At 36.5% G+C, this 15,614-nt stretch overlaps 1 protein-coding gene across 1 annotated transcript in view; it reads left to right on the forward strand.

The window, feature by feature from the left end:
* Window positions 1-13,143, forward strand: part of ACTR3 (actin related protein 3) — a 32,399-nt gene extending 19,256 nt beyond the window's left edge. Inside the window, exons 3-12 of the mRNA XM_075152779.1 lie at window positions 1,994-2,118; window positions 2,691-2,801; window positions 4,352-4,447; window positions 5,004-5,111; window positions 7,238-7,381; window positions 8,114-8,287; window positions 9,079-9,171; window positions 9,662-9,787; window positions 11,778-11,861; window positions 12,243-13,143. Of these exons, the coding sequence (XP_075008880.1) occupies window positions 1,994-2,118; window positions 2,691-2,801; window positions 4,352-4,447; window positions 5,004-5,111; window positions 7,238-7,381; window positions 8,114-8,287; window positions 9,079-9,171; window positions 9,662-9,787; window positions 11,778-11,861; window positions 12,243-12,338 (1,157 nt within the window). The 3' untranslated portion in view covers window positions 12,339-13,143. The remainder of the gene's footprint in view (window positions 1-1,993; window positions 2,119-2,690; window positions 2,802-4,351; window positions 4,448-5,003; window positions 5,112-7,237; window positions 7,382-8,113; window positions 8,288-9,078; window positions 9,172-9,661; window positions 9,788-11,777; window positions 11,862-12,242) is intronic.
* Window positions 13,144-15,614: the final 2,471 nt, after the last annotated feature.

Below are 15,614 nucleotides of genomic sequence, written 5' to 3' on the forward strand. Positions count from 1 at the left end.
CCAAAGGCAAATGCTCTGAGATACCGCTGGAGTGCTGCCCATCTTCAGACAGCGCGGTAGCCTAGCTCTGGTTTCAGCAGTATTTATTTTCCTGTTTGTATTTTCAGGATATGATTCTTGATTCAGGTTGTTTCGTTCTCATTTCTGACTTTCAAAACCAGGACTGAACAGGCTAGCCTCAACGTCAGCAAAATATGAGAGCTCCCATCTTGTTTTAGGCTTGTAACAGGGTGAAACCACTTTGACTTAAAAGTTTCTATAATTCTGTGGCAAGCGATGGTATTTTACTTAAAAATTCTTGAAGATAACACATACCTGGGCAGAAAAATTTCCCAAAATGTGTGAGTTCTGTAAGGATGACCTGAAAAATATTTGGCAGGATTCTTCTTTTCACTTGCAGCAAACACTGGCCTTGCGACATCTCCTTCCCCACGATTTTAGCTTCTATTTCCTATCTACCCCCCCATGCTTGTTGGCTTCCTCCAGCCTTTTGCTTCCTCTCTGCTCTCCTGTAAGCTGCTACAGAAGTTACAGTATGATTCAGTTTTCTTCCTGAAGAGCTCAAAATAATGTCTTCTGTTTAATCCTGTTCAGTCTTTCACAACATTTAACTTTGGCTGTGCAGCTCTGCTTTTGTTGCTCTTTATGGGAAGAGAAGGGAGAGGATGGGGAGCATTAGTGAACTAACAGTGCTTTACCCTAGCACGCTGCTGATTTCCAAATCCTGTAGCTGTGCCGCCCTGAGTCCGGTGGGCTTAAGCCTGCAGCAGCTGTTTTCATAACTTTTTTTAAATCTTAATTGTGAGCAAAGAGAACTTCTTCCTGAAGGTGAGAATTAGCAAAATAATTCTGCCTTTGAAAGAGCTATTGGATCATGACCTTTGAATATTTGAGGCTGATATTAATGCTTCTTCTATATATGAATTTCCTCATTTGTGTAAAGGATTGTGTTTAAAGGCAATTAGTAAGACTTGAAAAAATACAGCAGGTATTGCTGGCACTGCAACCCTGATAGCCAGGGGGCTGATGCAAAAGATGAGGGAAGGGAACATCTGTGTTTCTGTGACATCTAATCACTGGTCCATCTTTCCAGGATCCTGTGTTTAGCCTTAGCCAGTATTTTTCTGATAAAAACTTTTTTCTTTATTTATGATGAGTAATTATCCTGGAAGGAATAAATTGCCAAGATAATACAAGCTCTTAACTTTTGCCAGTTATTCCTTGAAGTGAAGGAGAGATTTATAGTCTTTTTTAAATGAAATTCTCCATCCTATTCTTAACGATAAGATAGGATTAGGATTTAAAGGAAGAAATTAAACACAGACTTTGTGAAAATTTGTTTTAAAGCATCTAAAGATGCATCATGTGGCCATACAAATTTCTCTCCTTTTAAAAATACGCCTTTTATTTCTGCCCAATTTTCTTTTTCTGTATGCCTGAGTTTTCTCCTACTTCTTCCTTCCTGCCTTCTTTCGTACATGTTTTTTGCTTATTTAATTGCTATTCAGTCCCTTTTGTGTGCCATATCTCATTTTCATAACTTATCCAGAAATCAAATTGGTGCAAGTGAAGCAAAACATCCGTTTATATAATGGCAACATGTTTTCTTTCTTGCTCTTTATACAACTTCTACAACTGCGTTCCTTTTTTTAATTATTATTAAAGTGTGCAGAAAATTAGCACCCTTGTTGAATAAAATGAGATCTATAGGGATACCCTTAGTGATTCTTTTTATATTTTATCTCTCTGACTGCATGTTGAGTGTCTAACAATTAAATCTGTATTTAGATCTGTATTGTGTTACTTTGTAAATCCTAATTGTGTTTATCTATGGTTAGAATTCAAATTATCTGTGTTTTATTTAGCTTTTCTGTGCTTATACCTGAAACAAAGGATGAATACAATTACAGTTTGTTCCTGTTCTTGAATATTGGGTTTTTTTTTTTAATGCAGGATATATGATCTACAATATTGTTTGTGTTCTCTGTTAAAGGTATTGCTATCAAAGAATCCGCCAAAGTGGTCGATCAAGCACAAAGGAGGGTTTTGAAAGGTGTTGATGATTTAGACTTCTTTATCGGGGATGAAGCAATAGAAAAACCAACTTATGCAACCAAGGTATTAAGAGAAATGTTTAAAATAATTTTCCAGTATTCTTTAGAAAGCATCAGCTATACAGTAAACAGCTTCTTATGAATGCTTTTTGGTTAATTTTAATCTTATTTTTGTATTAACTCTGTTTTAATGGAAAATAAGGTTTGGTATTAGTTTTGTTGACCTTCAGGAGCCTGTGGGAATTTGCAAAAAAGTATGTAAATATATATTTCTTTTGAAGTGAAGGAAGGCTGGGAGAGTGTTAAGCGGAAATATTGCATTCTTTCATGTTCCTTGACATCTTGAATCAGCAACGTCAGAGTCAGGATGCTGGGCTGGGGGAACCTTTGGTTTATCCCAGTGCCACCATTCTGTTGTACTGAGAAAAGTGCAATGTATTGTCTCTGCTATTCAAGGTTGGAATCTGAATTTCGAATAGGTGTCAGATTGGGCTAGGGAAAACCTAAAGCAAGGTTTCTTGCATATGTAGATCATATGCTTTTACTGCAGTTGAAAACACTGATTATTTTTTTTTTTTCCTTCCCCCCCCTCCTTTCTTTTGTTTCCAATTATATTTTGATATTCTTCTGCAACAGTGGCCCATCCGCCATGGTATAGTTGAAGACTGGGACTTGATGGAGAGGTTTATGGAGCAAGTAATCTTTAAGTATCTAAGGGCAGAACCCGAGGACCATTATTTTCTTTTGGTAGGTAAAATTATGTCCTACTTATGAAATTGCATATGACTAGTAAGAATGTTTGTGCTGACTTATGTAATAATTCTTAAATATGAATATGCTTATCTTGAAAACGAAAGTAACTATAAATTACTTGAAACTTTCCTGACCTGGCTTATCCCATCCAGGTTCTTTAATTTTCTAAAGATGTCAGAGTGTCTGAACTTTTTTCTGTTCTCTTCTTATTTCCCTCCAAATTGTCTACTCCATCCCTTTTTTTCTATTACTTATCCACTGAATTCAATAACCATGTTTACATTTTTGAGGCAAAAAAGTACCTGTATGTTTTGACTTGACATAATTGCAATTATTTTGTTTTTACAATGCTGCCACCTGGATGGTGTGTCTAGACTGTGAAATTTTTTTTTTTGTGAAATCAGAAGGATTGATTGTCATATTTGGGCAAATTAGGTCTGAATTAAGGACAATGTTATTCTGAAGCATCTGCTATTCCTTAGTATTTTATTTAAGGCCATTAAAATAGGCGATTTGTTTTAGTCTGTTTACAGAGCAAGTTTGGAATTAGAGGTGTTGGCCATACTTGTTAAAGAACATCTATTGCAGTCTCCTCGAAGCAGGTCTAATTAGATACGATTGCTCAAGGCTGTCTCCAGCCAAGCTTTGAACATCTCCAAGGATCAAGATGCCATAACAACTCTGGGCCCCTTTCCCAATATTTGACCACCCTCATGTTACCTTTTTTCGTTCTAATACCTACTTAGGATTTCCCCATGTTGCAGCTTGTCTCCATGGCCTCTTGTCCTTATCACCCTTGAAGAGTCTGGCTCTCTCCTCTCTTTACCATCTTATTACATAGGTGATGCAATGAAAGAGTGATTTTTTTTTTTTTTTTTTTCCTTGAATATTCCGTAGCACTATGCAAAATGCTCTTTCAAAGGAGAGTCTTAAGTATGTTTTGTATTTTAATGAAAATTACAGCATACTATTATAGCGCGTTGTATGTTGTTGCTAACTTCAGTTTAGTACATTTCTACAGCTGATCATATCAACTTGTTTTATAGTGATTGCCTCTGAAGAAAAACAGCTTTTTTTCTTTAATGAATCACTGAGAAATTTTTGAAATAATTGTCATTCTTTAAATGTGCTAAACTGCATCCTTTGACGTTTTTAGGTTGATAGTCCTTGATTCTTTCGGTGAAATCAAAACTTGTAATGAGCTAAGCAACCCACAAAGGGGGCCATCACTGTAAATTCTTAAGCAGTAATTACTATAATATTTTTATTGCACTTCTGGTTTTCTGTTTTCACTCTGATCATCATGCTTTTGCAATGCAGTTTGCATAAATTCTATTATTGTCGGAGGAGTTTCTAAATTTTTTTAATTGCACTGTTTGCCTTTAAAAGCACCTTTTGCACATTACTATTTTTACATGCTATTGTTGTTGAATGACTCATATTTCAAAATTTAGGATTTGGTGATTTCCCCCTCCCCCCCCCCCCAAAATCAAGTGTGGGATTTGAATGTAAGTAAAACTTTTTTTTTTTTTTGTGTCTCACAGACTGAGCCTCCATTAAATACTCCAGAAAATAGAGAATATACTGCTGAAATCATGTTTGAGTCTTTCAATGTTCCAGGGCTATATATTGCTGTTCAGGTAAGGGCAGGGCTGTTGAAAGTTAGAGCTACAGTATTTCTCCTTGAGCTAGAACGAATTTCACTGTGAAAACCATGAGTGGTGTTTGAAATACTTTTATGTACTTCTGTTTAGCAGTTTCACCACTAAACGTTTGATATGCATTGATTCTGTGGTCTGTTAGCTAGGTACTGTTCCTCTATTACCTGTATGCAAGAAGGCCTCTAAGCAGTAGAGTATCTGTTGCATCATAAATAAATTAAAAAACCCAAAACAACACACCAGATCATAATAATGGTATTAACGCCAAGAATTGAATCCGTCTCTATATGAAATAGCAAAAAAGATGTTTGTTTGAACGTGGCTAAAAAAGCATTAGGAATCAAAAACTACACTTAAGCAATCTCTTTTTCGTAAGCTGTTGTGTACACATATATAATATTTCTAAATCAGTTTCTATGCTGTAAATTAGCATGAGGGTGTCAGTCTGGGTATTGTTGGGAGGGGTAGTGGAAGGTGGGATCTGCAATGCCGTGCTTTTATGAAGATTTGGGTTTTGTGTGTGTTCTTTTACAAGGCTGTCCTTGCCTTAGCTGCATCTTGGACGTCAAGACAAGTAGGAGAACGAACACTGACCGGCACAGTTATAGACAGTGGTGATGGCGTCACTCATGTTATTCCTGTTGTAAGTATACATCAAAACTATAGAAACAGTTTAACTGGAGAACAGTTTGTCCTGTAACTTCTGTGAAGTTTATACTTACACAGACTGAACTATAACTAGGAATCTTCAAAAATGTCAGATAATTTCCAGGGTTGTGGGTGTGGTCTTTTGTTTATTTTGTAGTGCCGAAACTGTCAAAGAACTTCTCTGCACCCTGACTTTGCAGGGCACGTTGTCTTCCAGTGACTTATCTTAAAAGGTGATTCACCAAGGCTGTGCTAAGCGATCAATGAATTTGTATTACTTTATCATATTTCCAGTTTGTTTTGCTGGTAAGAGTGAATATGCTCTTTACAATAGTAAGTCCAAAAAGTTTGGAAACTTTTTTTGTTTAATTCAGTCAATTCATATATAAAATAGAAATAATACAAAATATTTGAGGGCAGATGTAGTATTGTTTACAATTTTTTTCCATCTGTTGACCAATGTTTAATAGTATGCTATCATGCATCAGCGGTACAAGCTAAAAGAAAAAAGTTCTTACCTGACTGAAAAAAAAAATCCCCAAGGCTAATTAATGTTGAATATCTGTTCCAACATATCAAGTTGCTAAAAGCAAAAATTACTATGATCATATGATGTTTTATTAAATAATTAACATTTACAGCTGCAGTTTCTTAATTGTCAAATTATTGTTTTTGCTGTAAGTATGTATTTCCTTTTACGAAGCTACGTGTTTGAAATTTTATAATTGGAATATTCAATAGTGTTCCTTATTGCAAGTGGCTGGTCTCTCTGCCCATCTTTCCTTGGGAAGTGAAATGCATGTCTAGCTACCAGACACATTTTTCTTTTCAAAATGAAGTTAGATTGCAATTTTTAAGATTAAAATCTATACAAAGGTTTATCATGCCGCAGTATCCTCAATTTTTAAAAATGATTTGTTATACCAAATAGTAGCATTGATGGTGATCAAACATGCTGAGATGTAGCAATTTGTTATTCATCTTGGTGGAATATAGTGACTAAATCTTTGTTCAGACTGTTCATCCAAGATGCATATTTTTAATAAGACATAGGAAACAATTGACATTTCAAACCTTTTATAGTTAAACTTTTTTTTAATTGTACTTAGTGGTTCAAATTGCTGTTTAAAACAGTTCAACTTTTCCTGATTTGTGGGTTTGTTTTTTTTTAATTGAAATAAGAGTAGGTATTCTATATCACTTGAAGCATTAAGCTCCTTTGTAGTGACATTTGCTTGATTTCTGGAATTTTTAAATGTCGAACAAATTGACAGCAATAGTATACCACTTTTATTATAAAATAGATAGAGGAATTAACAAACGGTTATCTCTGTGGTGAAGCTAACAATAATCATACGTTTTGTATGACTTTATTTTCTATGTTAGAAAGAACATTTTACATGAATGTAAGGTGTATATAGGAAATTTTAAGCATTTAATATTAGTGTGATACCTGGATTCATCTGTTTGGATGTAGGAGGCCTCGTGAGGTTGAAAGCCAATCTTGGACACTTTTGGTTTCTGTGTTTAGACCAGATATTTTTAATGCCCTGATACTGGCCCCCAGAACAAATGTGACTTACAAGGGTAGACTGATGGATGAGTATGGGCCAGTCTGATGTTCTAAGCCGTCTCAATTAATGTGCTGAAATGATGCATTTTCTCCCTGCTTTCAGAAAATTAATTTTGGTTCATGTGGATTGTAACGTCTTACATCAGTGGCTGTGACTGCAGAGCCACATCATTTATTCTAAAATAATATTTCACGATACAAGGTTCCTTGACCTTTTTTGGTAAAAGTAACCTCATTTTGAAGAGAAAATAAAGGCCAAGGAATAGTGAGTATAGCTATTTGTCTGCCTTATGTACTAGTGACCTTTCTGTTCCTCCTAACCTTGTAAGAATTATGAACCAATGCAAAGCGAAACACTTTAACAAGTAAAATAAGGATACTGAAGAATTGAATTTCTGGTAATTAAATGAACCAGTCTTAAAGGGCTTCAATCTCACAATCACAGGTAGTGAATAGGAGTTTAGACTCCATCTCTTTCTCTCTCCCTCCTAAGCTTTGTTGAAAGGAGTTCTTGACAATATCTTTATCCCAATTAATTTTCTTTACAGGCTGAAGGATACGTGATTGGCAGCTGTATCAAACACATTCCAATTGCTGGGCGAGATATAACATACTTCATTCAGCAGTTGCTGAGAGAGCGAGAAGTAGGAATTCCTCCTGAACAATCCTTGGAAACAGCTAAAGCAGTGAAGGTAATGTGAACATCGCAGACGTTAAGGTTATTTTAGATCAGAGCTTGATACCTATTTTTAAAATACAATAATCTCTTAAAATCATTGTCCTTCCAAGTGATGATGCTCTGTTTCTAAATAATATAAAAATCTCTAAATAATACATTAACATGCAATACCTTAAATTTAAGGTATGCTGTTGGATTATACTCAATTTGGCCTAGAATTTCACTCTTCACTTGTAGTCTCCCCTTTCTCCTCCCCTCCCTTATTACTATTATTATTGTAATATTCAGTAGGAAATGTTCTTGGTGGGATGTGTAATGTAAAGAGCTCAAATTACTCTTTTATTCTTTCTGAATGTTCATACGTTCTTTTTTTGTGGTACAAAGCTATTCTGAAAGACATTCAGCTTAAAGTATACTTAAACCTGTTTCTATGGCGATTCTTCAACATACTTTAGAACTCATTTCTCACCATCGTAGAAGTTTAGAGGAAAAGTAGATGAAAAGTAATTTAGCTCAGCAAGATGTGCTGCTTTCAGTGCCGCACAGAAGTGATTTGTAGTAGCAGAGCCATTATCTAACTGTATACGGTAAATGTCAGTTCAGCCGTTTTTGAGACCTATTCTGTATCTGCCAATTTAGAACTCTTATTCTTAAAGGTTTAAATTACTACACTTTTTTAAACTTCATACCATCTTTTCTGCTATACTTAAGAAGATACTTCTAACTGTACATATTCAATTTTCAGGAACGCTTTAGTTATGTTTGCCCTGACTTAGTAAAAGAATTTAACAAGTATGACACAGATGGTACAAAGTGGATTAAACAGTATACTGGAATTAATGCTATCTCAAAGAAAGAATTTACCATTGATGTTGGCTATGAGAGATTCCTGGGGCCAGAGATTTTCTTCCATCCTGAGGTAAGTTGATTTGAGTTGTGTACACTTACTGTTTTAGGTGCATTTTAGATGATAACATATAAATAAATCTGCGAACTTTTAAAGAAGTGGTTATCCCGACTTATATTTCTCCTTATTTGTAAATAGATACCAGCTATTATTGTAAATCAACATGTTTTTGATTCTTGATTGCTAATAATCTTTATACAAATTCAGGTTGATATCTAAACAAAGCACTATATCTGAAACTTTTAATGTAAATGGATTACTAAACCCATATTTTCGTCTTGCATTTTTTAATAGAATTTCCAGGTCTCACCACATTCTACCCTGTTTTCTTACCTGTTTGTTGAAAAGTCAAGTTTCTAAATATTCTGTCGCCTTGCCTTTATTCCCTCAGTCTCTCTTCTAGTGTTGGGAAAAATTAAATGGGAATAAAGCCTTTTTTTTCCTTTTCTTTATTCCCACCCCTGAATCCCTCTCTATATTCTCCTGTTGCAGCTTTTGTCATGTTATGCTGTTTTGCTCTGGTGCTCAGCATCTGAGAAGGGCATGTATTCTTTGACCTGTTATGGTTAACAAAAGCTATCTTAAGAGAATAGCTGGCAAAATAGATACTTTAGGTTTATTATTCTTTCAGACTTTTATAAATGGCAGCAAAAATAGCTAACATAACTATTTCCATTATTAGTTTTCATGATATCTCTAGTATAATAGGATGATTCTTTCTCTTCCCTTTTTTTCTTTACCCCCTTTCCTTCGCAATATGTGGTCCTACATGTTGACTCGTCTGTTTTTATTCTTGATTGTAGTTTGCTAATCCTGATTTTACGCAACCAATCTCAGAAGTAGTAGATGAAGTTATTCAGAATTGTCCCATTGATGTTAGACGTCCTCTGTATAAGGTCAGTAGCTATAATGAATTTTTTTAACACTTGTTTTAGAAGGATTGTGCTTTATATTGAAATATGTATTTGAAACTATATTTAAAAAAAAAAAACCAACATCAAAATTAACCATTTTTCTAGAAACGAGTCCAATATGCAGAAGGCTTTATGTTTTTCACTTACACTTTTTTCAGAATGTGGTGTTTCATTTCTCAAACTCCTTTTTTAAAAGAAAAAGAAATAAGAGAAACATAAATCTGAGCGAAAGAAGTGAGATGTACTAAGATATAAAGGGATTTTAAAGCACAGCCAATTTTAATGTGACAACCTCTTTGTGAATTCATATTCTGTCATGCTTAAGTGTTAGATAATTTAAAACTTAAAGTAAAAGCGTACCTGTTAACTGTAATTTTAAAAACTATATTTAGATATTTAGAATTTAAGAACTGGGTAAAGTTGGAGACTTACATTTTCAGAAGCAGTTAATAATTTTTGTTACTCAAAACAGAATATTGTCCTCTCTGGAGGCTCAACCATGTTCAGGGACTTTGGTCGCCGTTTACAGCGAGACTTGAAAAGGACTGTTGATGCCAGACTGAAACTTAGTGAAGAACTTAGTGGTGGCAGACTGAAGGTTAGTTCTTGCCACTAGTGCATTTAACAAGCATCTTTCTCTCTCTCGTTACCTGGAAAATGCGAAAATAACATATTGCAATGGCGTTCTTGTTTGTCGAAATGTCTTTGTTTTCATTTAAAGTTCTTATAGAAGCTTTTCAGAGATTCGTAGAGAATTGTAGGCTGGTATTGGAAAATATTTATACAATCCTTTCTTGTAAGAAGCTATAGTACTCTTTCCCCTGGTATGCACTTGCGCTGCCTGTCCATTATTATTGAACTGAATCAGCCTCACCTAATGTAAGGATGGGACTTACGCCTGTTATGTAAAAGCAGTTGGTCACTGCCCAGCTTTTTTTTTGTGCTTAATGCTTATTGATCAGTTGCAAGTCATCGTCCTCAGTCTTTTGAACTTAAAGATAATAAGAGAGATGGAGCAAGCTCATTGTCGAGCCACGAGGGTAGTCAGAGGGCTGGAGCACTTGTCCTATGAGGAAAGACTGAGGGAACTGGCTTGTTTAGAGAAGAGAGGGCTTTGGGAGTCTTAATAGCAGCCCCTCGGTATATGCGAGAAAGTGGGACCAGGCTCTTGACAGTGCTGAGTGGTGGGCGCGTGAGAGGCAACAGATATACATTGAAACAAAAGAGGCTCAGCTTGGGTCAAAGGAAAAACCTCTTCATCGTGGGGATAATCAAGCATTGGAACAGGCTGCCCAGAGAGGTTGTGCAGTCTCCATCCGTGCAGGTTTTTGAGATTCAGCTGGATAAAACTCTGAAAACTTCCTCTGTCCTCCTAGCTGACTCTGCTTTGAGCAGGAGGCTGAACTACAGACATTCAGAGGTCCCTTCCCACCTAAATTATCCTCGGATCCTATGAAGTGACTTCATGTTTTCACTAAACTGCATGATCCTTAATTTATGTTCTTTCCACTTTTGACCTCTGATCTCACTTTTGCATTTTTTCTGTTGACTCTGCATACATAAAAGATATCAGCAGAGGTGAAAATTATTTTGTGTTTTTTCCTTTTAAGGAAAGTGATTTTCCTCACTTATTTTTTAGTAGTAATCTAGCAAGATGAGCTCAAACAATCCTTAAAACCCCCAGTATAGCTTCATAATATGCCATGTAGACACCTCTGAAATTTCAGTTAATGTACAGTTCTCTGGTTCAAGTAACCTAGTTTATTCTTAGTTCTCCTTATTAGATTTTTACCACTTAGTAAGGAAGCAGGATATGAATAAGGAAATCTGATGCGATTCTTCCTTCTTTGCAGTACTAGGCATTGCAAGTAGTCACTGGCTTGAGTTTTGCTAATCTATTACAAATGATTTTTTAGGTAATGTTTCAAATTGTTCAGATTTCAGCACTGTATTGGAACTAACAAATTACTTCTTTCTGAAACTGTTATGTACGGTGCCATTTTTGATAAGCACAAGTAAGGAATGAAGGTTTGTGTGGATATGGAGGGAAAGGGGCTAACTGGAATGAGTGGTGCAATTTTGAAAAGCAAGACACTGACTGTATTGGTCCTAGATAAAGTTTCAATCAATCTGCAACTGATGCTTTGTTAAAATAATGACATGAAACTTAAAAAATTAACTTTCTGAAGTGTTTTTTTTTGAAAGGGGTAAGTAGTACCATCTGTTCTTACAACTACATAAATAAACAGTCCCTCAAGAAATTCAGCAGAAAATAGAACATGGATAATTGGAGAGGAACACTGTATTGGAGCTCTTGGGAGAAAATTGGTTTGAATGCAAGTATCTCTTAATGTCTGATAAAGTAGGTAACTGGCAATTTATAAGCAAGAGCTATTTCTTAGTCTGGGTTGTACACGAGAAAATCTGATACTATAATTGTAAGTTTACATACCCAGCATTTAAGAAAATACTAATTTGTGAAAAGTAACGTTGGAATATACACTTCTTCTAAAAAAGATCTAATTTTTACCAGCAAAAGTGACTTTTAATGTATTCCTTTTTTTTTTCCTTTTCTTCCTCTTTTATAGCCTAAGCCCATTGATGTACAAGTCATTACACACCATATGCAAAGATACGCTGTTTGGTTTGGAGGATCAATGCTGGCTTCCACAGTAAGTTAGCTGTAAAACTGAGCATGTTTTAATCATTCTGCTTTTGGAGTTCTCATCTCTCCTTCACTTTATATTAAATGCAGTTAATGCAGGGGATTTCTGATACGCCTCAGGTAGCAAATGTACCCTCCCTGCCCCCTTTGAAGTTTTTGCATTAGACTTTAAAGATTTGAAAGAGCAAATGAAAGCTCAATTACAGCTTTGTGTGAGTTGTTAAATAGTGCATTTTAGTTTTGTGGCAAAATACATTGTTTGCATTGGTGTTTAGCCATGCGTGATGTAATACTAATTTCAGCACTTCCATTTGCTTTTTTTTTTTTTCATTTGCTACATAAATGTTAATACCATTGACTATTTTTTTTTTCCTTCTTCCCTTTACAGCCTGAATTTTACCAAGTATGCCATACCAAAAAAGATTATGAAGAGATTGGTCCTAGCATCTGTCGTCACAACCCTGTGTTTGGAGTCATGTCTTAAAGCTGACCTTGGAGGGGTCAGGGATAGGGAGGTGGGGAGGAGGAGTCTTTCTGATTACTTGTTTGTCTGATGGCTGGTATTAAGATAACAAACATGACTTGACAGTAAGAAAAAGACCAAACACAATTAAGCAGGATTATTTTAATAAGTGTCTCAACATGCGGATGTAGTGGAAAGCCAAAATGATCACGTTTTTTCTTTAGATTGATTATTTGAACCTGTGCGTAACAAAACAAAAAAGTGGATTTTAGTTCTTTCTGTGCCCTGATATTTTGTATATTAATGAATTATCCAAGATTTGATGGGATTTGACAGTGTGTAGATAGTCAGCTCTCTAATGCTTCCGTTGTACCCTTTCATGGGTGCAGTGCAGGAGCTTGTTTATATTTCATACTTTTTTATACTTTGAGGAAAAATATGAATTAAAGAAACTGTAATATTTGAGGAAAAAAATTTACCAGTGACCAACCTGAAAGTAAATTTAAAAAAAAAAAAGTCATGACTCATGCAACTAGTTCTTGCAAATCATGACCAGTCTAAATCCTGGGTTCCATACAATGCGAGTGCTTTTGGAACTAAGAAGCTAGTATCTTGGATTAACCGATGCCTGCTAGTGCTTTCTGATTACTTGGTGCATTTTCATACTATCTCTTGCTTTAAAAAAAAAAAAAAGTAAAGACAAGACTGTTGGACCAGTATTGCAGTTCTGTAGTGTCATTTCTAATTAAAACCAAATAATCAGGTATCAAAATTGGTGTATTTAAAGCCTAACACCATTCCAATAAAGGCACAAAATTTCTTTTTATGTTTGTGTCAGACTTGTTAATCTCATTACATGGGAAGTTGTGAGCATGGGTTCCTACATATCCGCTATGGTTTTTGAAGAGTAAGATTGGTCTGTAAGGTAGAGATCATTATGTGCATTGTGTAAACTGAAGTGTGAGCATTTTAGAACTGCAGTTTATATGTTCATTTAGATAGCACTTATCTATATAAACCTAACATCTCCTCCATTGTTAGGTTTGTTCATCTACTTTGTTCTGTAACTTTTTTCCCCCCCACTTTCTTTCAAGTGGTGGTATACAGGAGATAGCACTGCGTTTTAAATCTCTGTGGTTTTTCTGCAAGAAAATACCATGTAGATAAAAATAAAGTGAAAACAATCTCTTTCTCATTCTTTCTAGGAAGAACACTTCATATATTGAATGGAATTACTTACGATTTCTGTTAATATTTGATGAAAGAAAACTCCTCTTTAGACACTTCTGAACTCAGAAATGTAGCTAAGGTTGTTTACATAGAAGACCACAAGAGGGAGATCTCTTGTTTTCTTCTGAGTTGTAAAGATTCCTCAGATTTTTTTCGGGGAAACTTATCAATTGCCCAAAGTTGCTTCAAAGCATGATAAATGAGACTCCAAAACGAGGATAAATATGGGGAAGTATTTTTACAGCAAGCATTATAAAACTTCACATGCTGGAATCGAATAGAACCTTGGTGCAAACAAGAAAACGTTAAATAATTGTATTACAAAACTATATTATTAATGTTTCCCTGTCAATGATACAATTTTTGAGAGTTTTTCAAATACTGACTTTTCGAGTCATAACTGCTGACCGATTCACGTGGTAAGAAAGACTGATAGGCAAATATGTGTAAAATAAAGAAGTTAATTTAAGCGTGCTTTTCCAACAGTCCTCTGGTTCTGCAACTGGTTCTGTATCATGCTCTAGTGACCATATTTCCTGATACATACCTTCAGGTAATGGCCTGAAGATAAGGCAAGGTTGTGTTTTTCCCCCTCTAGAAAGTAGAGTCTTAAAAATTCACTTGAAAAACTCAAAAATTCCTGATACGTAGATACATAGTGTAGTAAGGAAATGTAAAGAAAAGGAGCGAGTGCCAGTTCCTGTCTCACACAGCTCTAGGATTATGTGCAAAGATGCCCAGAATGTATAGGTATGGAGATAAACTTAGCTAAAAGACAGACTTGGCGTATATTAGCTGAAAGTTGTACTGCAGCTAGTCCTAGGTGCAATTACAGCTCTGGTTTGTGGATCTTTTGGAACTGTGATTGGAACATGGTTTTCCCCCACTTCCTTTCGCTGTCGTGTTCAGACCTCTGTTGCCGGGGCAGTCAGTGAAAAGGCACCAGCAGAATTCAGTTGATGTGGAAGGAGCCCAAGGGATGGGAGTTGTGGTGCAGGAGCTGAGTGAGTGGTCAGGGACGATTTGGGGAGGCTCCGAGAGGCAGTGCGAGCGAGGCTCTCTTAAGCAAATCTGGTTCCGTACAGATCCTTTACAGGCTGTGAGTTGTTGAGATGCCCTGGGCTTGGGTGCTGGGTGGATCTGCTCTGCAAAGCGCTGTCTGGATTAGAGAGTGGTGGCATCCAAATATTCAGAATTTGGCTGTTTCTGGCTATGGTGGGTAACAAGGAGAGACAGGCGGTTCTCATGTACTGTGTTTCAGGAGCTGGGCTCTTGCAGGAGAGGGGAGGTGGGAATAGAGAAAAACGGGCTGCAGGAGGGGACGGTGTCCAAGGGACTTGCTGCATCAGGCAGGTCTGTTAGCCTGGTGTTTTGCAGAAAGACGCGCTGCCCGGTGGTGGGGAGCCCTCTAGAGCTGGGCTGTGTATCTGGCTCAATCATAACTGGATTAGCAAATCACTTGTATGTCAAGGAAACGAGCCAGCCCATATACGAGCTCTTTGATGGGAGGAAGAGTTGACATTTGAGCATGAAAGCTGTCGGGCTGAGAGCAGCAGTTGTTGCCAAGTGTAAAATAGGATTGGTTTTGCATTCCAGCTGTATTCAATGGGGGAAGCGCAGGTACTACCGGGGTTTTCATCATTCATTCGGTATGTTCAGGAGTAAGGTCAGGAGTTGTTTTTTCCCTAGGCTGAGGGATACCTGCTGCCAAAACTGACTAAAAATAGCTAAGCAGCCCAGGATGGTGTAGTTTTAAGCACCTTCCACACCAAACTCTGGATCCTGTGTACAGAACTAGAAATCTCATGCTCGAAAGAGCAGCTGGGTGGTCTCAGCATTGTCTCGCTGTCGCTGATGGGCCTCAGCTCTCAGAAGAGGAGGTAGTGCCTGTGCCCTAAGTGCGGCTGAGCAGCCCATACGTTGCCTTACTTGCTCAGGTGAGACGTGTACAATTTTATCTAGCTATTTCCACATTAATTACAAAATCAGGGATGTAGGAGCTTAGTCTTTTGTTCTACTTGTTTGTTCCAGTATGTGTTCATCTTCCTGTGGCTCCAAGAAAGTTGC

This window comes from Calonectris borealis, chromosome 6 (genome assembly GCF_964195595.1).
Source record: "Calonectris borealis chromosome 6, bCalBor7.hap1.2, whole genome shotgun sequence".
NCBI classification, from domain to species: Eukaryota; Metazoa; Chordata; class Aves; order Procellariiformes; family Procellariidae; genus Calonectris; species Calonectris borealis.